The 26,830-nt window shown below is 42.0% G+C and overlaps 1 protein-coding gene across 2 annotated transcripts in view; it reads left to right on the top strand.

Moving 5' to 3' along the window:
• The window catches only part of PHACTR1 (phosphatase and actin regulator 1), a 297,876-nt gene that overhangs the window by 12,154 nt on the left and 258,892 nt on the right, over positions 1-26,830 (top strand). For both annotated transcript variants that reach the window (XM_071736427.1, XM_071736425.1), the window contains 2 exons: positions 1,125-1,271; positions 2,925-3,071. In XM_071736427.1, coding sequence (XP_071592528.1) covers positions 1,125-1,271; positions 2,925-3,071 — 294 coding nt within the window. The remainder of the gene's footprint in view (positions 1-1,124; positions 1,272-2,924; positions 3,072-26,830) is intronic.

The following is a 26,830-nucleotide window of genomic DNA, read 5'->3' as shown; positions in this document are numbered from 1 at the left end:
AAAAAATCACAAAAAAGTGCTTGTGCATGGTGCTTCTGCTTTCAGTCATCAGCCAGATCCCACCTAGCTGTTGTGACAATCCTTATCTATGCAGAGAGAGAATTAGGGTGGATATATTTATAGAGGCTCTTAGGTCTGTGATTTTTAATTTATAGGCTCAGTACCCAAAGCATTCAACAGCCACTCATAATTGCATTTCACATAAAACCCATCTATATTAAAGGGAAATTATTAAGACTGTAAGGTCAAGTGTTACATAGGCAATGTTAGAATAAAGGTTACCTCTGCAACACTAATTCAGTCTCCTTATATACGTGTATTATAGTATGGTTGCTAATTGTGTGATGTCATAGTAATTTTTTGCTATCCTACAATTTGCTTCATCAGTTCATGGAGTAGGCAGTGCTCACTTAATGAGCCAGTATTAAATATTTTGCTTCCTCCTCCTTGAAGGGATGGCCCTAAGCCATTTAAACCATGTTCAGAAGATGGAAATCTTAATTTCCTCATGGGCTTTTCATTGGTGTTTCACTAGTCTATATGAATACCTTACAGATATTAATGAATTTGTATCTTCACAAAATAACTACTGAAATAAAATGATGATTCTGTTTCACAACTGAAAAACTGAGACATAAAGTGATCAAGAACAAAGAAGTAGCTGTTAATTTTGAGTGCCCAAATTAAGACACCAAGAAACTGAGATTTGGAATACTTGAGTAGTCATCATGTCATGTGTCCCTAGCCACAGTTTCTACAAACTAAGCAAACACTTAAATACTTGCCTTCCTCAGGCATAAGAGTCTCAAAAACACTATTCAGAGAAAAAGAGAAACTGCAGCTATTGAGAAGTTGTGGTAAGAGTGGTTTAAGTGGCAAAACTAGGAACTTTGAACAAGCAATCTGTGGCAGGAACAGAGCTACAACCTGTGTCTTTGGGACAGTGCAGCAATCTTATTTTTTCGTCATCATTTAGTGCAGCTCTTAAATTCTGTGGCAATGAGGCAGGGACCTTATACGCTCTTCAACTACCTGCTATTGATTCTCTTTTCCATTGAGGGATTTTTTTTTTCTCTGATATTTTTTTTCTCCTTCTTCCTACTCCTTTCCATTTCTCCCTCCAGCTCGTCGGGCAACTCTTCTCACTGTGCCCACACTGATGACAGCATCTTCTGAGGATGACATAGACCGGAGACCCATCAGAAGACTCCGGTCTAAGAGTGACACCCCTTACTTGGAAGAAGCTAGGATCTGCTTCAACCTTGATAATGGTAAGACCACCCCTGCCCCAAACAGCATATCATATTAATTACAGATTTTTTGAGATGCAGATGGACCAGGTGATACCTCCTTGTTCACCAGTAGTATGGTTGTTCATCTGACATCCAAGGATGACATGGCTGTTTAACTACCAGCATATGCATATGTATGAAAAGGGATCCTTTTAAAAATTCTCCTGCAAGTACTGGCTAAAAATTTTCCTGTTTTAGATAAAGTGAGCCAGTGACATCACAGCAAAAGAGAAAGACTTTACAAACAAAATAACACGTCTTATCCACTCCAGTCACCTAGAAACATGTGACTTCTTGTGAACACCTGCAAAGGGATTGGAGCTAATAGCAGACTTCAGCTAAACTAAATATTACAACCACAGAAAAACACCCCAAAATCTCTACAGGTTTAAATAGCAAAAGTACAACAGAAAACTTAATTCTGCAGGAGTGAGTGAGAAAGCTATCCCCCAAAGTTCAGACCAACTAATGTTACTGTCACTGCCTATAGAGTTATTGAGCCTTGGCATTCTCTGGTCCCATTTCTTATTGAGGTTAACCAAAATAAAAGATTTTTGAAGTATTGACAACTAAGTGACTTTAAAGAGGCTGCATTTTCTGTAAAAAATCTGAATTAAGGGAGATGAATTAGTACCCTTGCTGGCACACATTTTAACTCTTTATCGATTTATGTAGAACTTTTGTGCAAGCCAGATTAAAAATAAATAAATAAGTAAATAAATAAGTAGTATTTGTTACACACTAACATCTAAAAGTCCCAAATTCAACTGGTGCCCTAACATGGTGGGCATCCTACAACCACGTGGTAAGAAATTACATCTACAGAATCAACTGATTGTTAAATAAATACAGAATAGGGGAGATGCTGCAAAACATCATCTCCGTTTTCTAGCTGGAGGACGGAATTACTGATTTTTGTCCATGGTCACGTTTTTTTCAGAGACCTACCAAAGTGACTTCTGAATAAAAGTACCATTCAGTTTTAAGCATATGCTCGTCAGTCCCCACAGTCCCCTTGGCCTGATGGTATACTTAATGGGTTTGCCAAAGAAAAGCGCAGAAGGAGTTGTAGGGACAAGCCCTTGGACTTCCCACCAAGTCTCAACCCTGCTATAGTTTGAGTTTCAGAACCCCCAGGCTAGAACAGAGCCCCCAGGCCTGCTACCGGGCGGTCCCTTGTCCAGCCAGGTCCGTGGCGGTGCGTGGGATCTCAGCCGAGCCGAGGTGCTCAGGGGCAGACCGAGACCCTGCCCTGGGAGAGGGAAGCCGCCTCCTCAGCCCGGTCCCTGGCCCAGGTGGCAACCAGGGCAGGGCGCATCTCACCCCTCCGCCTCCCTCCCGAGCGAGGGTCGCCGCCCTCAGGCGAGAGGCCGGGGGGGCGGCAGAGGGGGAGCGGGCAGCGGGCAGGGCCGCCGCGGCCGCTCCCGTCCGCAGATCCTTGACGGGTTTTCCCTGTCTCTTTCCCTCCCTCCCTCCGCTCCTTTCTCCCTTTCCCTCTCTCCTTCCCCGTCCTCCCCTCCCCCTCCCCGCTTCTCTCTCCCTCCTTCCCTCCCTCCCTGCCCGCCCCCTCCGCCCCCTCCGCACCCTACTCGCCCGGCTGCCCCGCGCCGCGCCGCCGCTCGCCCTCGCCAGCTCGCCGGGCCACGCTGCTCACCGTGCCCACATTAATGGCGGCATCTTCCGAGGAGGACATCGACCGCAGACCCATCCGCCGCGTCCGCTCCAAGAGCGACACCCCCTACCTCGCCGAGGCCCGCATCTCCTTCAACCTCGGCACAGGTGAGAGGTGGCACGGCCCGGTGCGGGGTTGGGGGGGAGGGGAAGAGAGGGGGCGGCCCGCCTCGCCCCCGGCCCCCACTGGACCGGCAGCGGGTGCCTCGGCTCCGGGGGAGGCAAGGGAGGGAAGGGGCCGCCCCCGACACCGCGGCCTCCTCCCCCGCCGATGCCGGTGGGCCCCCCGGGCCGCCGCCTCCCGTACTGCCCTGGATCCCGCTTCTTCGCACCTTCCCGCCGGCCTCCTCCTTCACTGGCCCACCGACCCGCTGCCCTTACCCCAGACCTCTCACACGCCCCGCCGGGTGCCAGGTTCCCTCCTCTGTTTGGCCTTTCCAAGCCTCCCCTTTCCCAACTCACCGTCCTCTTACCCCGCAGAGCATGGTACCACTCTCCATGCAAGACTTCTGGTGTGACACTACTCGCCAGGCACTTGTGGTGTCCCTCTTGGAGATGCTGCCCTTGGCGATTTGCAAGTCTTTCCCCCCTCACTCTTTGCCTTCTTTCCCTGGTGGGTTTGCGCCTCAAAAGCGTAAGGAAACTTGCACCTGCATGGTCCACTTTTTCTCAGTCTCATAAGATCCCCCATTGCCTCTGCATTGCTTTCTTGGACTCTCAATGGGTGTACAGCCTGATGCTTTCTACCAGCACAGCTTCAGCTCCCTGTATTTCCCTTCCTTCTGACAGTTATTGGGACGAGCATCCTGCAAGTCTCTACCTGACCATCCCCATCTCCACTGGTCCACCTTCCTCTCTGCCACCTTTTCCTCATCACTCATTTGAGATTTTAACAGTCCTTTTGACTTCATCCTGCACATGGTGACTATCCTGTTTCTTTCCAACTAGGCCTGAGTTTTTCCCTCCTTCCCTGACCTTTTCTTTCCTCTTGGTCTCTGTCAACAGTGTGGTACACCAGAGGTTATTTGCTCTCAAAACCAGAGGTTAAAAAAAGTTCTTTCTGTTGGTTCTCTACACCAAACCAGATTTCCTCTGTCTATAGGATGTTGTGAGGGAGGATCTGTAGCCCGGAAGCTCTACTGCAGCCTCCCTCATGTCCCAGCAGCAGCACACAAAATGACCCAACTGTGTAAGTCTTTTGATGCTGAGACTGTCAGCTCACTTCCAGCTGTAAAGGGAAAAGAGCTGCCTCAGAGTTCTTGTTTGCCACACTGCAGGCTCTTCTCCTTTCAGCTGGCAAAAAGTTGGAGATGTTTTCTCTTCCATTTGGGGATGGGATGGATTCTGCTTCCCCTCCCATTATCCTGCCTGTAATTATACCGTTTGGTTTTACCATTGACAAAACAGTTGGTTACATTATAGGTCATTATTTCATTCTGATCATGACTTCTTAACAATTGCCAAGCAATGAGTAAATTGGGTGGTGTTTCAGGGTGCAGGCTGGAAGACAGTGCCAGACACCAGGTTTCAGCTTTAAAGAACTGGGAGTGAAAATGGAAAGAGCATCACTGTGTGTAAGGTATAAATAAAAAGAGGCTGTGGAAATAACTGAAATTATTTGACTGCTGAAATAACTCTGTGTTGACTTGTGCTGTCACAGGTAATGTTGTTTCCTGTAGTTATAAATAGATAAACCAGTTAAGAACAAGGGACTTTCAGGTCACCTGGTGCCTCACATCTTTATGCTGAGTTAGGCATGCTGTCTTTGCTACAACTCCCAGAGGATGTGCAAGTCTCTAGGTACTTCTTTCCTGCAACCCACTGAAAAATTTGATAATTACACTTAGCTTATTTCTGTTCTTCCCTCTCCCTTGCACTCTTTTATTTATGACTTTACTTTCAAACCTTAGAATGGAATTCCTTTAAAAGAAACAGTACTAGCCTACCGAGAAATACAATTGAAAAATGTTGTAAGTAGTACAAGTGTGTATTTTCATTAATCCATCTGACAGTGAGTAGTTTCGAGCTTAAAAAAATAATAAATTGCTTAGCAACCAGTATTGAGTGAGTAAGCCAAGAAGCAAGTGAAACGTGCCACTGGTACCCACTTCATTTCTGAGCTGCTGGTTTTACTCTTCTGTTTGCTCAGAAAGTACAAGCCAAGCAGCCTGGGTTTGAGAGCTCTCTATTCCAAGGAAACAGCTGTTGAATAATTTGTTGAGCCACTTTTGCTCGCCTTTACTAATGCTGCCTGGCACAGGGTTTACTTTTGAAACTTACTATTTTTCAGGTACAACGTTCTTGAATTTATTTTATTTTTTTATATGTGTGTGGGAAAACCAAACCAAACCAAACCCCACCCCACACCCTGTTTACCTGGTTCTCAGGTGCAGTTCCGTTGCTGTTGATGCCATTGCTGTGTCCCGGAGGGTGCCGGGTGGCTCCCGGTGTTCCCGGGGTGTTCAGAGGGGAGAGGCCGCCGGGGGGGATGCGGCGCGCCCCGCAGCGGGAGCCCGCGGGAGCTGTCCGCCGGCCCTGGTGCTGAAGCGCCGGGAGCTGCCCGCGGGAGCTGACGTCTCTGCCGGGGATGGAAGCGGCGTGTCCTCGCTGTGCACGCCTGTGCACAAGGGTGTGTGTATTTCCTGACCTGTGCAGGGGGAAGGTGGTAGAAAGGGAGCGAAACTAAAGCAACTGATATAATACAATCATAGAATGGTTTAGGTTGGAAGGGACCAAAAAGATCAGCTAGTTCCAATCCTCTTGCCATGGGCAGGGACACCCTCCACGGGATCAGGTTGCTCCAAGCTTCATCCAACCTGGCCTTGGACACTCTCAGGGAGAGATCAGCCACCACCAATTTGGGCAACTTGTTAGAGTGTCTCATCACTGTCACACTAAAGAATGTCTTCCTCATGTCTAACCTGAATCTTCCCTCTTCCAGTTTAAAGCCATTACCTCTTGTCCAGTCACTACATGCTCTTGTAAAAAGTCCCTCCTCACCTTTCCTGTAAGTCCCCTTCAGGTACTGGAAGGTCTCCCCAGAGCCTTCTCCAGGCTGAACAGTCCCAGGTCTCTCAGCCTGTTTTCATAGGAGAGGTGGTCCAGCTCTTTTATCATCTTTGTGCTCTCCTCTGCACTCTCCAAGAGTTCCTGGGGCACAGGAAATAACCTCTTCCTTATGTGCTTATTGCTTGTTTTCCATTTAGTGCATTCCACATCTACAGCTACTGCTCAACCACTGCTTATAAAACTATTTTTATTACAGCTGCTGCAAGTCAAGTTGCTTTCCCCAGTCATTGTCATATATCAGGACATGGCCAGGGCTGGGATGCAGCATGCAGCTGCTCTGCTGTATTGGAACATAAAATGCACTTTTATAAATGAAACATAAACAGATGCAGTGAATGCGGCTCTTCTCCACTCTTAATTACAACCACTAGTTAAGAACTAGCAGGTTTTCATCTACTTCAGCTGTAAGTTATAATTATACCATTACTGCTGTTATCTGTACTGTTGAACAACTGAGAGATTGCATACACAGAGTCAATTATACAATCTGAGTATGGCACAAACTTGTCCTGGATTATAAAACAACCAGAATTTATAAGTGTTTAACAAGACAACTCCTACCTGCCCTTCTCTTTCAGTTACATTAACAGTTCTGCTTTGTTTCATTTTCCAAAATATGTTTATTATGTTTGTTTCTGAATATTGATCAATTAACTCACAAGTATTAGCTAGCATGAGTTAACAAATGTTGTTCATTTAGTAGTCCTGAGTATTTTTTTTTTTTGCTGGTGTTCCCAAACTGATTAAAATACAAAGCTGTTTTTGAAACTCGGGGTTATTCTCCCTACTGTTATACATATGCAAATCCTATTAATCTGAGTTATGTGCTCATATCAAGAGGATAATGTTTCCCAAAGGATTTAAATTACCTCTCCTGCCAAAATTAATGTAGCTACATACCGTCATAAAACTATAGGCAGATATTAATTCCTTCTGCATATTTGATACTGAATCAGGCTGCATACAGAAATTAATTTTTTAATTTTCTGAAACATTTCCTCTAGTGTGACACTAGAGGAATGTGAAATGTGCTCTCACTTTTGGGTGGTGATCTTTTGTTTCCTTTACTATAATGAGTAATATGGCATGGCTCCATCTCTTAACATCCATATTTGGCTTTTTGTACACATCTTCATAAAAGCAGTTTTCAAATTGTCTTTCTAACTTTCTTATTTAGGCACCTAAAAGCTAATTCTAAATTGCCTTGAAAACTAGTGCCCCCATCTGTGACAACTGTCCAGTGGCATAATCTCACTCCTGTGCCAGCTGACAAGTTCATGTGTTTTTTTTACAGGTTTTCCCCTATTTGTCTTCTTTCTCTTGCAAAATACTGTGCTTTTAAAATGAGAATGTGTGGTAGGGTATGCTTGATAAATTAGCAGAAGTCATGACTGATAAGGAAACAGACCACTTAAAACTCTCACTAAATGACCCAATATGTGTGATCTTCTCTTCTTCCTCCCCCTTCATGCAAATGCCTGGGGCCTTCCAGTCAGAATTTTATTGATTTTTGTTAGGGCAGTGGGGGAATACCATGCTGAGTTGATTGGATTCTCTTTTAGCCCTTCAAGTGTCTGTCACTACTGAAGTCTACCTCTGTACACAGAAAGATACTTGTACTCCTTCCTAGCTGAAAAAGAGTAAGCACTGTATTGCAGTCCTTTGCAAAGCTGATTCTAGCAAACTGTCTTCTTGGTAAGTGGCACAAGTGATCTCAGCTGCCATGGGGCCTTCCTGAGATGGTTCAGGGAGGTCACCAAGTATCAGTCTATGTTTGAACATGGTTAGTTGTCTACCTAGAATTTAACCTGGGGATGGAGACCTGGGGAGAAAGCAAGCAAATGCCTTGGGGAGGGTTTAAGTCCAGAATGACTGCAGTAGCTGTAAAGGGGGGGTGTTCCTTCAGAAAGAGTGTATTTAGCTTCTTGTAGTGAAATGAGGCAACCAGGTGCCACTAATTGCCAGGTAGTGGGCATGAGCTTGTGTTAAGCCCACCTGTGCCTGATTAGGGTGGGCCCCTACTGCGCATGAGCAGGATTAGGGGGCCAATAAAGCTCACACCTGAGGAAGCCAGAGGGGAGGCCACTTTTGGAGCAGTAGCACCGATTCAGGCTGGTCAGCTTGAGAGCATTAGACTCAGAGCACTATTCGTGAGTTTCTCCTGGAACACTTGGTTGGACCTTGGAGCGCTGTGCCCTAAAAGAGGTTGGTCTTGTTACAGCTTTTGTACTGTGAAATGAGAGGGGAGCTTTTGAATATGAATATACCTCCCACACACCTCCTGAGTTTAAGGCATCCACCAGTGGTACAATTATTGTAAGGGTGACAGGGCACTGGCACGGGCTGCCTAGGGGGACTCTGGAGTCTCCTTCTCTGGAGACATTCAAAGCTCACCTGCTCCTATGTGACCTATTGTAGGTGACCCTGCTCTGGCAGGGGGGTTGGATTAGATGATCTTTTGAGGTCCCTTCCAACCCCTCACTTCCTGTGATTCTCTAATTGAACAGAAGCCTGTGACCAGTGTGCAGGATCTGGTCTCTGAAGTTGGAGAGAGAGAGTGGTAGTGACAGAGTGGACCTAATAGGATGGTGTAGCCTGTGCCAGGTATAGAGCCCAGCTGGCTTGCTTGGCCCTGAAGTGCAGCACAGTTTTTAAGTGTACTCAAGTCACTTAGCAATCTCACTGAAGTGTCTGGATCCTCAAGTGATGTAAGTCATTTGTTGACTTAAGCCAGGGATCTGAGACAGACTGTAGAAACCCCCATCTCTGCTTCCTTTCAATGATGAAAGAACTGTTTTATCTCTCCATGGTATGGAGCCACATATTCTCCTGGAATGTGTTCTGGAAGAGCAAAGCTGAGAGGGAAGGGACTGAGTGGCTCTGCACAATTTTGCCATGTGTACAGAAGAAAGGGCCTTGTGTCAAGAAAGGTAAGTGAACTCAGGACCAATTACTGTTCTTAAGCAGTGATGAATATCTCACATTGGGCAGGGAAAAAAAAACCAAACCACAGCAGCCTGCGTTAGTGCTGCTGCAAGCAGAATTAATTCACAGGGTGTAAAGAGGGAGGAGGATTCTGGCAGAAACTGCTGAATGGCTGAGACAAATGTTAGTGAGCTGGGAAATACTCATTGTTGGCTGTTCCTGTGATGTGGAGCTGGTAGGGGAAAGCCAGGACACAAAGGGTGACTGCTGGTTTTACAAGCAGGAACATTCCTGATCTCAACTGGACACAAAGTTAAAATCAAAAGCTTCTTCCTTTTTAACTGTCCGGGCACCTTCCCTACTCTTTTTGGGCCCTAGTGGTTTTTACAGCCTTCATGGTAGGTTATTATTTGTATCACTGTATTAATTCCATTATATAGCTTTAGAGCTGTGCTGAATACTTTTCAGAGAGAAAAATGATACAATTTTGCTTTCTGATGAAGATGCAATGTCATGTATTTTAGCCACATATATGTTGATTTGTCTAGAAGGATCTGATACATTTTTCTGCGGTGATCAAGGAAGAGGTGGTGCATTTTATTTTGTCACTGTGTAAAAATAAGGAAGAATATTTATACAGCTCACTGAGGTAGCTGCATGCTAGATAGGTGAAAGCAAAGTGAAATGGATTGACTGGATTTTCTGCAGAAAACCTCTATCCCGTCCGTTTTTAATTTTCTATAACACCCACCATTTGATTTAAAACTCTGTTTTCATGTTTCTGAATATGCCCCTGTTCAGCCTTACATATGATTTAGTACACTGACCCAATTAATCATCTCTGCAGTCATTTGCAATGCTACTGCATTTTGGAGTTGTGTTTTTTCTTTCCTGTTTATCCAGCATATGTTTGAGTATAACCATCTTAAAATATGCTGCATGTTCTCATGATTAGCATAAGTAATCTCCAGAATGATCTAAGAATTTAAACTACTTTGGATTTATGGAGCTCACAGATTAGAAATTATGTTGAAGGGGTAATCTGAAGGTGATATTTGTATTTTTAAAAATACTTTCAAATTATGGTGGTTTAAAAATTTTGTGTGGAAAAGACTGGACTTGGAGGAGCGAGGGAGAGAGAAATATGCAGTAGTAGGCTTTTCAGTATGTGTGGGAGGTTTTAATTCTTACCAGAGAAAGATTAGTAAAAATGCATGCTTGGAAAGATTCCACTTTTTCTCTCTGCTCTAATCACTCCCTCAGATTATTGTCATGGAGATTGTCTCCTACATAGGAAGTCAAATCACCAGTTTTGGCAAAGTATTCCTTAATACCTTTATAGAAGGACCATCAGGCTTTTGCAGGTTACCAAAACCCGTGGCTGCACTTTAATTGGAACGATGACTGTGAGTCTTAACACTGCTTAGTTTGGAGTGTAGATCTGATTTGCACCCATCACTCATTTTGTGTCTGTTTTCCAACCCTGGGAGCATGAGTGCACACACCATGAATAATGGGCCTCCAAACTGAACATCACCCACCATGTAGCAAGAATGTGCCATCTGAGATAACCCTTGTAAAAGTAACTCTTGGAAAGGGCTAAGTGGGGTGACTGAAGGTGCCCTGGTATCACCAGCTTGGACAACAGGTAAATGATCTGTTCTGAGGGAGGAGGTCTTAATAGCAGCTGAGGTTTTTGCTCTTCTACTTGGCTTTGGAGTCCTTCAGTTTAAGAATATAAGAGTAGGTTTCTTTAGTGAGGGTCAGATGGGAATAGGTTTATAGGTTCTTCATGTCCTGTAAAGGGGAGTGATGCCCGTTCTTCATCGGCTGTCATCCAAACAGCAATTGTTGATGCCAGCTTTAGTTAGCAAACATAACTGAGGACAACTTGAAGGAAAGGCATAGTTAGTCAAAATGGTGGAGCTGGCAAGGGAAAGGGACTTGATGCTGAGTAAGCACTGATTAGCAATAACTAAAATGTCCTTGTTAACAATGCTGTTCTGAGCACAAATCCAGAATTTAGACCCACAGTGAAGAAACTTACATCTGTCACAGCCAAAACCAGCATGCTGTCTCCTGGGGAATCACAGTTTTCTTCTTGGAACTGGGTCTTTAAGGAAAACACTTTTTTAATCAAAATTTAACATAAAATTGTGAGAACTGGCAGCCTTGTTCAAAATTATTAGCTGTAAACCTTTCCAAAAGGAAAAGGCCTAGTTCACTGTAACAGGTATAATTAGCTTTAGTGCTTAATTACACTGAGTCAACTAATTGGTTTCATTGGGACTGTTCACAATAATACTCACAGATAGGCATCTGACTGCCTCAGAATCAGCCTTAAAGTTTTAAAGTTTTTGTCATATGACGAGTCATTAATCAAGAAAGAATGTCCTGGGAAGTCTGCTTTCAGATAATATAAAATGCCAATGCTAGTGATACATTGTGTTATCAGCAGTTGGTTTTTGTGCTTTGACTTTAGATCATAGAATCAGTGAGGAGTATTATACTTCTGTAGCAAAGTAAAATTTGGCTGCACTCATACCTTCTTGAGATGGTGAATATCCATGACAATGTATTGCTTGTGGATAAGGTGCAAAAAGTGTCAGTTCTAACATTTTAATTATATTAATGTATTGTGTTTTACATGGTAATGCAATTTGTTGATATAGTCTACTAAAAATATTTTCTTCATTTGGAATACTTTCAGGGTAAAATTATTTGTAATCACGCAGTAACCATTTACAATTATGCAGTTCTGTTGCCTTAATTTAGAATCCATTGGTTTTCTTGTTTTATATTGACAAGCTGAGGATGAAGCTTGACCCTCAGTACATGGTTGCCTTCTCTAGGTCTCATTGAGGAACCAATATTACTGAATATGTGGAAGAATTTCTGGATATGTGGAAGAAGTAATTATCACCTTCACTGCAGTCTTAATAATAATATTTTTCTCTTGAAATTACAATTTAATCTATAAGAAACAAAAGGAGGATGATAACTGAAGAAGAATTTCAATGAATAGCAAATTCAGCTAGAAAACGAGAAAGCAAAGTTGAAAAAATGAAATGTCTCAGTTTCTTCTGCACTCCAACTTCTCTGTGGCTGCATTTTGGGTTATGAAGTACCGGAGGCAGGGGAAGTAGGTGACAAGTGTTTGCATGCTGATACACTGTATGGACACGTGCCACTTCAGCTATGATGTATAACAACTGCAGCACATACTCAGTTAATCAGAAAATCCTTGCTTTGCATAATTTATAGTGCAGGATCATTTTTGCAGTTAATGCCTACAGTAGTTGGACAGACAAACATCTGGTTAACTGTTTGTAAACAAATTAAATAATTGATACATTATTAAGATGGAGGGGAAATTGCATCAAGGCTAAATCTAATTCCTTGCTAGAGTGTTGGAAATAGTTAAAGCCTGACACAAGCTTGATGCTTCAAACTGAGGAGGACCTGTTTCAATTGTCTGGCAGGCCCTTGTCTGCCCGTGTGTCCTTTCTCTGTTCTGTGGATAGAAGGGTGAGGAGTCCACTGATTGATCTGAGGACTGAGTGGGGTACATGTCCTTGGGAAAAATCAGTTCCGTGTTCTCTCCCTCAGTAATATGTTACAACATTTTTAAGCCATCAGGAACAGCTTTAAGAAACATGTCTCAAAATGGTCCTCTTATGCTACAGCTTTGCACTAAGACATAGAAATCTCTCTCCGGACTGAAAGGTGCTCCCAGTTAGGATGAAAAAAGGAATTAACAGTTATATTGCAGTATTACTTGAGAAAAGGTTTACTCCCATGTAACATTTGAAATGATCCTTTGTTTTCCTTGCCAAGATCATAATAGTACAGTTTTTCTACAGAGCTTTCTTCTTCTGCTTAATTCTCTCTTCTCTCATGCCAGAGAACTGCTAGAAACAAATGCAGAGACCTTTATATGGCTGTGCTTGATGCATGTGGCATCTGTAATATCTGGAGGAGAATGGCTCTTCCCCATGCTCAGCCTCAGTTGTGGGAGCACGTGGGTGTCGAGTTCATGTTGTGCAGAATGCTGGTGAGGAGGTCTGTAGCTGAGTATCTGGTGTGGTGCTCTCAGCTTCTGCCTTCTGTGGGGTTTTGTTGTTGCTGGCATCTCTCTTTTTCTGCCGCTTTTCCCATTCTCCTGTGTTTATCAGGGCTACAGTACACTACTGGCAGCAGAAATAGGGTGAGTGACCCGCTGTTTCTTGAAGGCTGACCCAACTGGACTGGGAGGCTTGCCAAACCTGTGTTTCAAGCCATAAGGTGGGAACTATGGTTTTAAATACCACCCTGTTATCAATAGGCCCCTGATAAATAGCCATGTGAGATACAAGGTGCTTCCATTCCTCATAGCAATGATTGCTCTTGATCTCTGCTTAGTAAGTGCTCTTCAGTTCATTGTGGTTAAAGGTGATTTATTGAAAATACTGAGGTGGAGAGTTAGCTATAAATGGCTTTGAGCTGTTAATGAGTAGTCATTTTTTATATTGAAGGCAATTTAGCATGTTCATCCATTCATGAACAATTTAGTTTTGTCTTTTCAACTTCTTTGTTCATCGTTCCTTGTAACTTACACTACACATGGAGGATCTTTTTAGATTTCACTGATGTGATGAACACTTTTCAAAAAAACTTCAAATGTTTGTTTCAAAATTACCACACTTACTTACTAGATTGAAATAGACAAAAATAAACAGAAAGCAATTGATCATTTCAGTTATCTCTGTGTGGAACCATGGCAAAATCTTGGAGCATTTAAAAGCTAGTAATAAAAAATTAGCTGGGGCTAAATAATAACCTGTAAAATAATAGCCTGTAATTATAAGGCAAAAATAAATCAATAGGACTCAATTTGTAATTTAGTCTTATCTCAAGGCTCAGAAAAGCAAAGTATTCTGTGAGATGAAGTTGATAATATTGCTTGAAATAATAATTGTTGGCACAAATTAATTTTTAAATAGTATTTATTTTTTAAGAAAACAAAGATAGGCATTACTGAACAAACTTGGGGGCTAATTTTGCAAGATGTTCCCTCTGTAAGCAGTGCATGTAACAGCTTTGCTGCTGTTAAAGGAGACCTGAGGGGAGAGTGGCAAAATGTTTGGTTGGGAAGTATCATTACACAGATGGAGGGCAGCTTTGTGTTAATTGGCTCCATGACATAGTAATAGGAAACCAAGGGGAAAGAGTCACGAAGGTAAAGGCAGTGTAAGATGTGTGATGTCACTAAAAAGTGGCAGGGCTTACTAAACTTAGCTTCTCACTTAGCCCTGGGCAGCATAAACGTGATCTTAGCAGGTACCCACCTAAGTGGCTGTACATATACCTAGAGGTACATGTCAGCAGCCTTAGGAGCATGCAGGGACCATCTGTTAACCAGCATGACTTTAAAGGCCTTGAAGTGGGATTTCTCAGAAAGATGTGTGCTTGTTCTTTCAATTACCCCAGTCAGCGTCAGGTTGACAGGTCAGGAGCAGTGGTAGGTGTTCCTTCCTTCATTGTGGCTGTTTCAGGGTATATTTATCTCTATGGCTTTTGGCAAGGCTTAGGAATATTTGTAGCCAACTGCAATTTAAAGTAGTGCCTAGTGTTGAGAGGGAACAAAACATAGGACCTGCTTGCTTGTCTTTTCAGAGATACATCCTTCTTTTGAAATTTCTTTCCCTCTCTCTGCTAAAATAAAAAAAAATCAGCTACACATCAGGTAAACAAGGAGGTGCTTTGCTTTCCTTAAAGCTTGTACCAAAAGAAAAAGATTACTGGTCAGCAAGAGATAGAGGGATATACTAGAGACATGGTAGCATTATTAGCTCTAGTAAAATCCTGAGTCATGTGAGCAAAACATCATTCAAAACATCTGACCTTCCATAAAACTTTTTGTCAGTGCATTTGATTGTTTGTTCACTTGTGTGAACAAACAGAATTAGGTTTATTTGTGTGGTGGAACTTTAGTGTACTGTAGCCATTACTGTATAGTCAACTCCTCCTGTGGACTGGTATGTTGTGGGTGGGTTTCCTTTGGGAAAAGAGTGTATTACCCCTTTCAGAATTTTATATTGAAGTTAAGGCAGAGATTTAGAGAGGATTAAGGAAGGGAATATCAAATGGATCTTGAAGAGGGTATTCTTAGGTGCTTAGATCAACTTTTATATTTTGATTTGGATGGTGTTGCTACTTAGAAAGAGAACCAGTACTATATCTGAAGGTGCCTTTCATCTATCTGTTTTATTGGGGAAGTGGTATTACTGTTGCTATTTCTGCTGTTCACAGTGTGGCCCCTCAACTAATGTCATTAATGAAGAAAGGAACATATCTGTTGTCCTTCTCCTGTCTTTAGTTGTGCTCTGAATACTCCATTACCACTCATCTCCAAACCCTATGTATGTCCTTTTATGAGGAAAAAGCTCAGCAGACCTAGAAATCATACAGAAAGAAAGGAATTGAGTGGTGGAGAAAGGACCTGTAGAAAGGACCTGTATTGTGTCTTTCTTCAATTGCAGTGGTCTTATAAGTAAGATTAATAATTGTACTTGCTAATAATTTTCCCCTCCAAATTTTGGGAGGAATCAGGACCTTTTCTGGGAAGAACTGGTATGTGTGGAGTTAGGGGGAGAATGCCCAGAGTGGGCTCAGTCATTAAGACATATTTCTTTCTGTGAAAAGAAGATTCCTGTACTGAAGAAATATGTTTCTCTATGCTGGAATTTAATGGGCTGGGTTGTTTGGGGTTTTTTCTGCTTATTGAGTTTTACAGCACTGTATTTTTTAAATTTAATATCTCACTTCCTGTAGAACATTACCAAAACAGTTTCTGTAAATGTCTGTGGACATGTTTTATGTTAGGCAAAGATATTTTTTCATGCTAGATCTTAAATACCTTGCTGCACAACTGTATTTATTTGTATCCTTATAAGTTTTTATATTAATTTGTCAACTACAAACTTGGGTGCTAACCTCTTCTGACAAAGACCTCTGAATCTTTTTCCTTAGGAGTCCCCTTAGTTCTGTGTTGGTTTGTGTGGTTAAGGGAGATGCCCTCTCTGAAGGACTTGTCCTCTCTTTTGAAGTCTAAATCTCAGTCATCCTCCTTTTGAGGTTGGGGAGCTAGCAGTTATTGTAGCAGAAATTGCCTGTCTTATTCTTCAGATTGGCTAAAGAAGTAACTATAAAAGCCAAAGGTTTTTTTTCAATCCTTTCTCTACTGACTCGACAGTACCCTGAAACCACATTGGCCTCAGAGTAAAGGATTAAGCACTCATCTCATGCAGAGAAGCATCATATGTCATTGCAGTATCTTGTTACTGCACTTGAACAGTTTACGTTTTTAGGATTATTACAGTGTGTTCATTACAATGCATACCTCACCTTATAAATAAACATATGAAAAATGTTCAGAAAAATAGGTATGACTGATTTCTTGCTCATTTAAAATATGCATCTATCCAGAGACCCTTTTATATAATAGGATTTTTAGTCCCCAGTGAGTAGGAAATAGTTATCTGATGCTCTGCTGACTTCTTACACTGTGTCTGAACGAGCACCCCAGCCCCTCTCCCCCCTCCCCTGAAAAACCTTTAAAAGGTTGCAGGGTAATTAAGTTTCACTGGCACAAGGGTAACTAGATGGCCAAGTTTAATTAGTCTCTCTGTAGAGCAGAATAGCTGCATCACAATTGAAATATCCTTTGAGTGAGATAATTAAATATGTCATACAGGAGCTTTAGTGTGATGATCAGTGTGGTTAGTATTTACATTTCCTGCAAAGTGAGCTTCTATTACATAGAAGCTTCTGATAAATCACCATTTCCATATCCTTCTTCAAGTAAATAAATAAATTTTCTATTGCAGTTCTTTAACTAGCTGTGGAAAAGAAGGATCTGCTGTCTTTCAGTCATACTGAGTGCCCTAGCCACCTCCTGCTTTGGTTTACTGTAACTGTGGAAGGAAACAGGTCAGGAAAGCACTGATGCATCTAGGTTTGTTATTAGCAAGCATTGAAAGTGTGTTCTTGAATTGGTCTCTACATTGCAAATTAAAATCTGCTCTGTGGAGATCACAATCTCAGCACCTTCTTTGTTTCAGAAAAGAGATGGTAAACTAGCACCAGTCCCAAATGAAAGCATTGGCAGCAGGAGGGGCAGGTGAGGTTCTTGTCAAATATTCCAATTGGGATGCTTGCATTGTCTTAGGAGGCACAGCACAGACCCTGAGGTGCTGGCAGACTTCTGCATAACTCTTTACAATTCTGCAAAGTATCATGTTCAGAACCAGGCTCTGCCCATGCACAGAAAAGTGCAGGGAACAGATATTGGAGAGAAAGGGAAAGACTTAATTACATCAAGTCAAATAGTGGTTCCTGCTGCTCTCACTGCTCTGTGTTCTTTAGAGTCTTTTGCTTTCCCTGCTTGCACACTCAGTTTTGAGTGGACCAGACTCTGTTTGCTGGACTAACCCCTGGGAAATTAAGACCACAGATGTGTGTGTCTGCTGTGTACTCCCTAGCTGGGATATACCTAGGGCATGCACCCAGTTTTAGCAACACAGGGGTGTTCTCCAGGTCCCTGATAGTGGTATACCAATAATTTTTGCATAGCCTCTTCCACCCTACTTGGGCTGCTGGCCCACATGGCCTCATAACACATCTTGAGCTGGACAGGTTTCTGGTTGCCAGATGTGCTGGGCTACTTGTGGTTTCTGCACGAACACTGTTTTTCTGTCCAAGTCTGCCAAACCTTTTCCAGTGATTTCCAGATCTGAAGCAACTCAGTCAGAACAGCAGTATGAGCCTGTCTCTGGATCCCCTTATGTCTGTGTACTTTTCTCTGCATTCAAAGAGCATCTCCACAGACCATGCCAGGCCAGTTGACACATCCTAGAAATGTGTATATTTCTATCTAGGAAAAACTGTATCCCAGGGGAAGCTACCTACTCCAGCCTTACTACTGCCCTCAAGACACCCTCTGGAAGGTAATTTGCAGTTGACCTCATGGTGCCTGCAGTAGAAAGTGACTTCTCTGGTCTGATGAGGGCACTGATGTACTGTTTACTTAATTGTATTAGTACACTAGTGCAGCAGCAAGGTGAAAAAAAAAGCACCTTTCCTGTGTTTCTCATCCTAGAGGTGCTAGAAGATAAGTATTAATTGACTATATTGAAACAGTGATAGACATTGCTGAGTTAGATGGACTCTGTTAATACAGGGGAACTGATGTACTGGCTCATTTCTTAGGTCTTGTTCTGAGGCCTTGAGCTTTAATGTCTCAAGGACTGACAATTCAGGGTTTTGTGCTTGTTGTGGTTCTTCAGTTGTTGCAGAAAACATTGGTCAGACTCCTCTGCAGATCAGAAAAATAATAATATGCTTGGATGAACATAATCCCAATTCATGGAAGTAATGGAAACAGTTTCATTTTGGTTATTTGGAGTTCAGGGGAATTATTTAATTGGTGATTCACATCTTTAGAGAGTCTTCTGCCTTTGTGGAGGGTAGCAAGAAGAACAAATATAATAGCTAGCAGGTGGGTCCATTTCCTTGGGATATCAAAAGCTTCTGAGTTTAAACCTGTATGGGAGTGTGCACAGGGTTTGGATTGTGCATATGACCATGGTTTAGTGATGGATTCAGTTTTCACTGGTTCAGAATAATATGACCCATGTGCTATAAAAAAATTGGTAAACTCCAAGCAAGAAGCTTATTTAAAATCAATGTAAAACCATGGAATTGTTCTCCTGATAGATGGTCAGCTGCTTGGAATTGGGCTTGCTACTCAGTATTTGGGAACTGGTGTAGCTTTATGTGGCAGAGAGCTTTGGTGTATGATCTTTTGGTGGCTTTTTATGGTGGGGTCACCGTGTCAGTGGACAAGGGGAGAAGCAACTGATGCCATCTACCTGGGATTGTGCCAAGTGTTCAGCACTGTCTCACATTATATTCCGGTCTCTAAATTTGGAAAGATATGGATTTGATGAATGGACCACTTGGTGGGTGAGGAACTGGCTGACATTGCACTCAAAAGAGTAGTGGTAATAGCTCAATGTTCAAGTGGAGACCAGTGATGAGTGGTGTTCCTCAAGGGTCAGTACTGGGACTGGTGCTGTTTAGCATCTTTACTGGCCATATAACCAGTGGAACTGAGTGCACCCTGAGCAAGTTTGCAGGTGACACCAGGCTGTCTGATGTGGCTGGGGGGAAGGAAGGCCACCCAGAGGGACCTTGGTTTGTGAGCTGTGTGTCATGAAGTTCAATAAGGCCAAGTACAAGGTCCTGCACCTGAGTTCAGGCAATCCCAAACACAAATATAGGTTGGGTGGAGAATGGATTGAGAACAGCTCTGAGGAGGAGGACTTGATGCTGCTTGATGAGAACCTCAACGTGAGACAGCAATATGTGCTTGCTGCCCAGAAACAACGGTATCCTGGGCTGCATCAAAAGAAGCAGGTTGAGGGAGGTGATTCTTCCCTTTTACTCTGCTGCTGTGGGACCCCACCTGCAGTACTGTGTCCAGTTCTGTAGCCCCCAGCACAAGAAGGACACAGAGCTCTTGGAGGAAGTCCAGAGGAAAGGAATGATCAGAGATATGGAACAGTTCTCCTATGAAGACAGGCTGAGAGAGCTGGGGGTTGTTCAGCCTGGAGAGGAGAAGGCTCCTAGTAACCTTACAGCAGCCTTCCAGTACCTGAAGGGACCTACAGGTCCCATTTTTCCAAGGGCATGAAGTGATAGCAGAAAGGATAATGGTTTTAAGGTGGAAGAGGGAAGATTTAGGTTAGACATTAGGAAGACATTCTTCACTGTGAAGCTGACACAAGTTGCCCAGGAAGGTTTTGGGTGCCTTATCACTGGAAGTGTTGAAGGCCAGGCTGGATGGGGCTTTGAGCAACCTGGTCCAGTGGGAGGTGTCCCTGTACATGGAGAGTGGTCAGAACTAGATGATCTTTGAGTCCCTTCCAAACCATTCTATGATTCGACCATTGAAAATCCTGTGAAAGAGACCATTCTGTTCCATAATTCAACATCTCATTTCACTGGGTGACCTGAATGTGGTTTTATTCATTGCATGCTTTTATGGAAGCATGCTAATTCTTGGAGTTTTCAGCCTGGCCACTCTTGGCTTGTTTGGCAGAATGTGAAAGGAAAACAGCAGGAAATGTGACAGTCATGGGTTTTTCACATTTACTTCTTGTCTGTTCAGTGCTGTGGATTTGAACTGGGATGGCTTCTAGGACATGGAATGTGTGGGTAGAAGGACTTTGGAGAAATGAGGGAGGAATCTAGACTAAAAGGTTGTGTCTCTGAAGGCTGTGATGAAAAAGCCAAGCTGTGAAATATGAAATATCAAACCAAACTTCATACTGTTCAAACCATACTTTCAAAGCTTTTTGGCTCCAAATATTAATACACTTTCAAAGCTATAGTTATTATAAAAAAATAAAATGAAGTAGTGGAGGTCAGGATTCCAGCAGGTTTTCTTTAAAATTGTAATGATTGTCAGATGGATGCATTATCCTGGCAGTTAATGGGCTAGCAGGGGGCCTAGTACTGGAATCATAAATGCCAGGAAATGAAAAAGCCAAATGTTGTCACAAATAATGTACAGTCTGGAAAAAGATGAAGGTGAAACTGAAGGGACAAGCTTTGTCTTCCTTCTCAGAAACTTCTTTTTCACACTAACTAGAGTTAGTGGTAGGGTGTGAAAGATAAGGAAATAGTTCATCTAAAAGAAGTATGACAGATTCTAAACTTAAGCAATTATCAGTAACCAATGAAATATAAGCTTGTTTTTATTCTCTGCTTCTTTTTTTTTCTACCTTTTAAAGTCTGATTGTGCTCCTGCTGTGGTTCATAGAGCAACTTAGCATTGGAAGACCCAGTAGAGTAATGAAGAGAATACAAAAACCATCACCTGTTACCATCATATTTGTAATTTACAGTTGCCTTGGTTTAATGCATGCCAAACACACCAGTGCTTAAGACAGAAGTCCTGTGTACGTAGCTAAAAATAAGTATAAATATGAATATATATTTACATGTTTTTTTAAAAGGAAAAAAGATTCATATTTATATATTTTGCTACTTTTGCTGGTTTGTTGTTTTTTTTTTTTTTTAATTATGCTCTAAACCTGTTTCAGTTTAGATCCCTTGGTTTAATGCAATGTGAATGTTAAAAAAATAAAAAGCTTGCAGGGGGAAGACAGGAAAAAAGAGCTAAGAACAGCCATCCATTGAGCTTTTTGCTTGTTTTAGTATTTTGGAAGAATAAAACAAAAACCAACCAACCAAAACCCAAAAAATCAACCACCCCCCCCCCCCCCCTCCAAAAAGAAGAAAACCAACCAAAAAACCCAAAGATAAAGCTGGAAATTTTTGTATCGCTACTGCATAGGCTGATTTGTTACATGAATTATCACAAAGCTGATCCTCAAGCTCTGAAGCTTTATGCTGAATCCAAAGGTGAATTCTGAGCAGCAGCTATTTGCTTGAGTGTCCCTGTTTATTTCAGTGGTACTACTTGGGTGACTACTGAGCTCTGCCTTGACACCCAGCTCTGAGGTAGGTGCTGCTCCTCTTCAGCTTTGGGAAGGTGGGAAGGAAAGGCACTTGGCAACCTTTCTTCTGGAGCAGAAGGCACAGTTTCTCTCTCTGATTCATGGAATGGGAAAACCTGTTTTCCCTGTGCAGTTAGTTTGGACCCCACTGAACTGCTGTCCTCCTGCTAGGATGTCTGTCCAGCCAGAGTATGTGTCACCCAAGGAGCATTAAGGTCACTTACTTGTCTTAGAACCAGCCATGCACTACTAATGTAGCAGGGAAGAAATCTGCCCTTCGGGGCTTCCCTGGTGTGATGCCATTTTTGTGCTGCTGCCAATGTGGACATATCCCTTGAAGACACAGAAATATTCATCCCTCAATATTTTGTCTTAAAAGCACCAATACTTCCTTTCTTGTTTAGATCTGTGTCAATGAAAATGAACGCCTGTGAGCTAGGCTAATGTAAACCCAGTGAGAAGGAGTTGTAAATAATGTAAGCCCTTTTAATTTTTTTCTTTCCCCACGCTCTGCCTTGCTGGTCTGTAGGTAAGATTTGCTAGTGAGTAAGGTGGTTGATAGATCTGGTAGGGCTTTTGCTGAGTAATCCAGAGTTGGGGATATCAATGCGTCAGTTGCACTCAAAGTTGAAAGAGGATGGAGGTCATGCATTTTGCAGCCTGTTGTAAATAGTGTGCAGTGCTTATCAGTGGCCATTCTGAACCCCACAGGCTGGATTCAGCAGGATCCTGCTCTGGCTTTCTTAAGCAGTTCTTAAGTAGTCTCCAAGGAGTTGTTTTTCCTCTTGGCCTGTAAAGTAACTGAAAATCCAGTAAGTCATGTTTACCAACATAATTTGGATTTTCTATTGCATTTGAACACTAATCCCTGACCAGTCCTGTGCTGTTCTTTCTTCTTGCTCATTTGCAGCTAATGCATATCTAGTTATATGCTGTTCTGTCACCTTTCAATTCCGTTGCCTGGAGGCTAAGCCATGAAAGCTGAAGACCTCAATCACAGCCATTCAGGTGTTGTTCTGCTGCAAAATTTTAATGTAGCAACATGTTGATTCTTCTTACTTCAGAAATCGGGTGACCTCTGAAAGCCCCAAGCGTGCAAACATAGATTTAGCATTTTATGTTTTTGTCAGGGTTAATCTGAAGTGAGGAGCAAAGAAATGAAGGTTCAAACAAGTCACAGTTCACCGTGTCTCAAGGGAGTAGGGTTGCCAATTAGGACTTGTACCTTTATCAATATTTCAGCAGCACTGTGATTGAAATATAAGCATTTCCCATAAGGAGCAGCTAAAAATTTTTCAAAAGGTCAGGGGCATGCTGCATTCCCTTGTAGGTAAGATAATGTTGGCTTTTGGGGTTTCTTTTGGTTTTGGTGATCTATAAACAGCTAAAACAAAACACTGTGCTGTTTCCTATGTGTCTCTACTACTTGGTAAAATATCACCTAATCATCCCTGTACTTACTATATCCATGCTTTTGTCTTGATGCTGCTTTGTAAGATACATAATGTTGGGATCCGTTCCATTGTCATGGGAAAGTGACAAACACAGAAAAAGAAAAACCTTAAAATTGGGATTTAATCTGCTGGTTTGCTGCTCAAGTTGATCTTGAATATTTGAAAAAACATGCCCTTTGTTCATCCTCTCACCTCTGCAATCTATACCCCTATTCCTGAAATGCCTTTTCTAGGTTTAGTTGGTAGTTCTGGAGAGATGCAGCTGTTGAGACATTGCTTCGACTGCTCAGGTTTTCTTCTGAAGGGCCTTTGCTAGACATGGTTCACTTGCAGCTCACTGCAGTGTTTTCAGCCCTGCTTCACGGTGGGAGCTTGAGTTACCTGTGTGGGGTATGGAAGGGTTTCCTCCCCTTTTGTTATTTTGGGGTTTGCTTTACTTAAAGCACTTATAAGGACATGAAGTCTCAGGGAATTCTTTTTGTTTCCAAGGGTTGCATTCTGGAAATCAGTACTAAAGCCAGATGCCTTCTATTTAATAATTTTGATTGTGTAGAATGAGTCAGATCTGGACACATTGACAATTGAAAATAGCATCATTCTTTTACAGAGATCTGAGGGGGAAGCTCTTTTTATAAAAGAAGTACTTTTCGAAGTTACTAAATGTAAACAATTTAGGTACCACTAAGTGTTGCAGGTGTGGGAAACCGGTGATTCTGTGATGAATGCCTGTGTGGCTATTCAATCAACTAAAAGAGTCATACATTTAGTGTAATTGAATGTTTGAGGTACTGTGCATTGCTGATAATTCCTACTAACACTAAGCTCTGAAAATATCAACTTGAATATTTTCTGACAGAGCTTTCCGTGTGGTAAAACATGAATTTGCCTGTAGTCATTTAAAAATTGATGTGATATCCTTGTGTGGTTTCCTGAAGCATTGTGCTATTTTACGAGCCAGTTCTCTGAAGAAAAAGCAGATGCATCTCTTGTGAAATGACTGTTGACTGCCTTAGATACAGTTACATCTCTTTAGATTTAGTTTTTAATGCCTGTTAGATGTCCAAAAATATCTTTGAATTCCTCCTTTTATTTTTTCCTCTATCTAAAAGAATATAGAATACAGCTGGTTTCTATGCACCCCTCACTTTTCTTCTATCAGCTGCTTTTTAGAGCTCAGTTTTAATCCTGAGTTAGACTACAGGTTGATAGAGGAAAAGTGGATGAGAAAATTAATGTTCTTAGGTATCCTGTGTCCCTCCTGCCAAAAGTATCCTATGCTGTCTAAGTCACCAGTGGCACTGCCTCTAGCTCTAGCTCAACCTGTGGTGAATGTCAGCTGTGATGACATTTTCTGACCATAGATGGGTGTGAGTTCATTGTTGTCCTGTTTTTTAGATGTATTTCAGAGCTGTTTCATGGGTCATCTGTATGTTTGCTGTCATTGGCTCTGCTCTCCATAAAGCTTGAAAAGAGTTTCTGTGCTTGCTTGAGTTACTTTTTTGTTCTTTTCTCAGTGTCCTTCTTCAGTTGCTGGGTAGTGATGAGTGTCCTTGTGTGTTTTACACCTTTTCAAGAAAACAACTTGTCAGATTTCCTAAATGTTTCCTAATTTTGGTTGCTGGAAATGTCAAAACAAACAAACCCATAAAGCAAAAAAAAAGCCCCAAAATAGCCCCAACAAAAACTCAACACCCTTTCAATTTTAGTTCTTTCCATGTGGAAATTCAAATAAAAAGCACTCAAATGCTGGCTTTTTTCTGATCGAACTCAGGAGGGTGGTTTGCATTTTCAAGCAAATTCAGCACACAGTTGCAATTTAGTACATTTCCAAGCTGTTCTGCAGCTTTTAAACCAGAAATGCCATATCCTCACTCAGACTTACTGCTTGCAACCACTGACTGTCCTAGTTAAAGCAACAAAATCTTAAATATGAGTTTAAAAGCTTGTTGATACTTACGTATTTTGGTGAACTGAGACCCAAAGAGTGTTCTTACAACAGATAATTGTGGGTGGTCTGTCCCAATGTAGTTAAGGATTTCAGCAGCAAGGTTTCAACCATCATAAAAATCTCTCCTTCACAAATACAAGTTAAAACAATAACCATGCAATATAAAGCTTGAAAAACAGTTCTTAAGGCATTCATTTAATTTGCTGGCTAAAAATGCTACTTGTGTTTGTTTTACAATATTCACCAAACCATAATTTTAGCTTCTGGGTATACTTTATTGTAGTAATGTGCTGCTGAATGCATACCATTACTTTCTTTATATTACTTATGGGATGATTTTCTAGTTCATGGTTTCCAGTGGTAGGCATGAGCCTGCCAAACGAAACTTCGGTAGTGTCAGCTGGGTCAATGATTACTGCATTCAGAAACAAGTTGTAATAGGATGTCAGACTCAGTATGTCAGCCTTGTAAGGTTAGAGGCTTAAAAAAATAAATTATCTCAAATTAGTGTTTTATGTAAGTAGTCTGCCGTGTAGGTAAATCATATTTTTATTCATATGCGTTTAGCTGCGTATAACTGGCAGGGTTGATGTGATGTTATTTAGAAATGTACTGCAGGCATGCTGTCCAGAATAGGAATAATTGTCAACCTAGCTCTTTTTTCAGTGCTAGAGTAATGTGGGACATGTGCTCGCAGTGCTTTTAAAAACTCTCTCTGTGGGCACTGTTCTTTTACTCCCACCGAGCAAGCTGCCTCCTGAAGGCAGGTCACTGACCTGAGTGCTTGTGTGTGCAGAGGGGCCTCCTATAATGCTGCATATCACTTCCTCCTCTCTGCTGAGGGGAAGGATGAGAAGCACTCATGCCCTTCAGCATTAGCAGAGGTCCCTAAACTCAGTTTGCCCAGATACTGCTGCCAATGGGAGTAATGGGCTTTGTCTACACACACACAAGGCAGTTTTCTGCAGTTTTAGTAGTCCTGTGATAAGTGCTCTGCTAATGATGTGGGAACTGCCAGTTTGAAAACTGCAACTATAAACTCTCCTTCTCTACTACTTCCTCACCTCTTGCTTTTTCTTTCTCTGGGCTTGTCTTGTCCTCTTACATGTGCACACAGGTATGTTCTGGCCCAAGCTTGTCAACATTTGAAAGTGGTAATTTCCCTTCACGTCTTCATGTGTTGTGCTTTGTTAAATTTATCTTTTAACACCATCATTAAAACAGAGTTATAAGAGCAATAGGGTTAATAACTTAAAAATAGGAACCATTAGTTCCCCAGTCCTCTAGCTTCATCATCACTATTTAGATCTATACAGCAAGAGAAAGGAAAGCCTTAGGATTACTGTGTTCTTAGGGCAATGTTGAGGTAAGGGAAAAACCCCTGGAAAGGATAAACTGTTTATTGAAATCAGCGATTGTTCATTTTTGCCTAGGAGGAAGGCTACAGAACCAAAGTAAACACATCCTCCATCTACTGAAAGTCTCAGCTCTCCAGCCTTTTTAAAAATAAATCACATAGTATTCCCAGTAGTATTCATGTACAGTATGCAATGCCAGCTAATGACCAAACCCAAATGATCTTCAGTGTTTCATTTAAATATTTTTATGTTTGTTTCTGGAATTTAAGAAAACCTTTGTCAAGCCATGAGATCTTAAAAGCTGAAAATTATGAATTAGTGGGAGCTACCCAACTTGGGAGAGACATTGACTGTTTATCAGGAGCTGGAAGACTCTTGCTGAGAAGCTGATGGTGGTTGCACATTTCTCAGGGCTGTGTCCAGTTGGGTTTTGAATATGTTGGTGGACACTCCACAACATCTCTGGGCAACTTGCTCCATTGTTTGACTTCTTTCACTGTAAAAGTGTTTTTGTTTTTTTTTTTTTACATTCAAGTGGAATTTTTGT

This window comes from Heliangelus exortis, chromosome 2 (genome assembly GCF_036169615.1).
Source record: "Heliangelus exortis chromosome 2, bHelExo1.hap1, whole genome shotgun sequence".
In the NCBI taxonomy this organism is placed as follows: domain Eukaryota; kingdom Metazoa; phylum Chordata; class Aves; order Apodiformes; family Trochilidae; genus Heliangelus; species Heliangelus exortis.
This window is presented reverse-complemented; position numbering and strand designations above follow the sequence as displayed.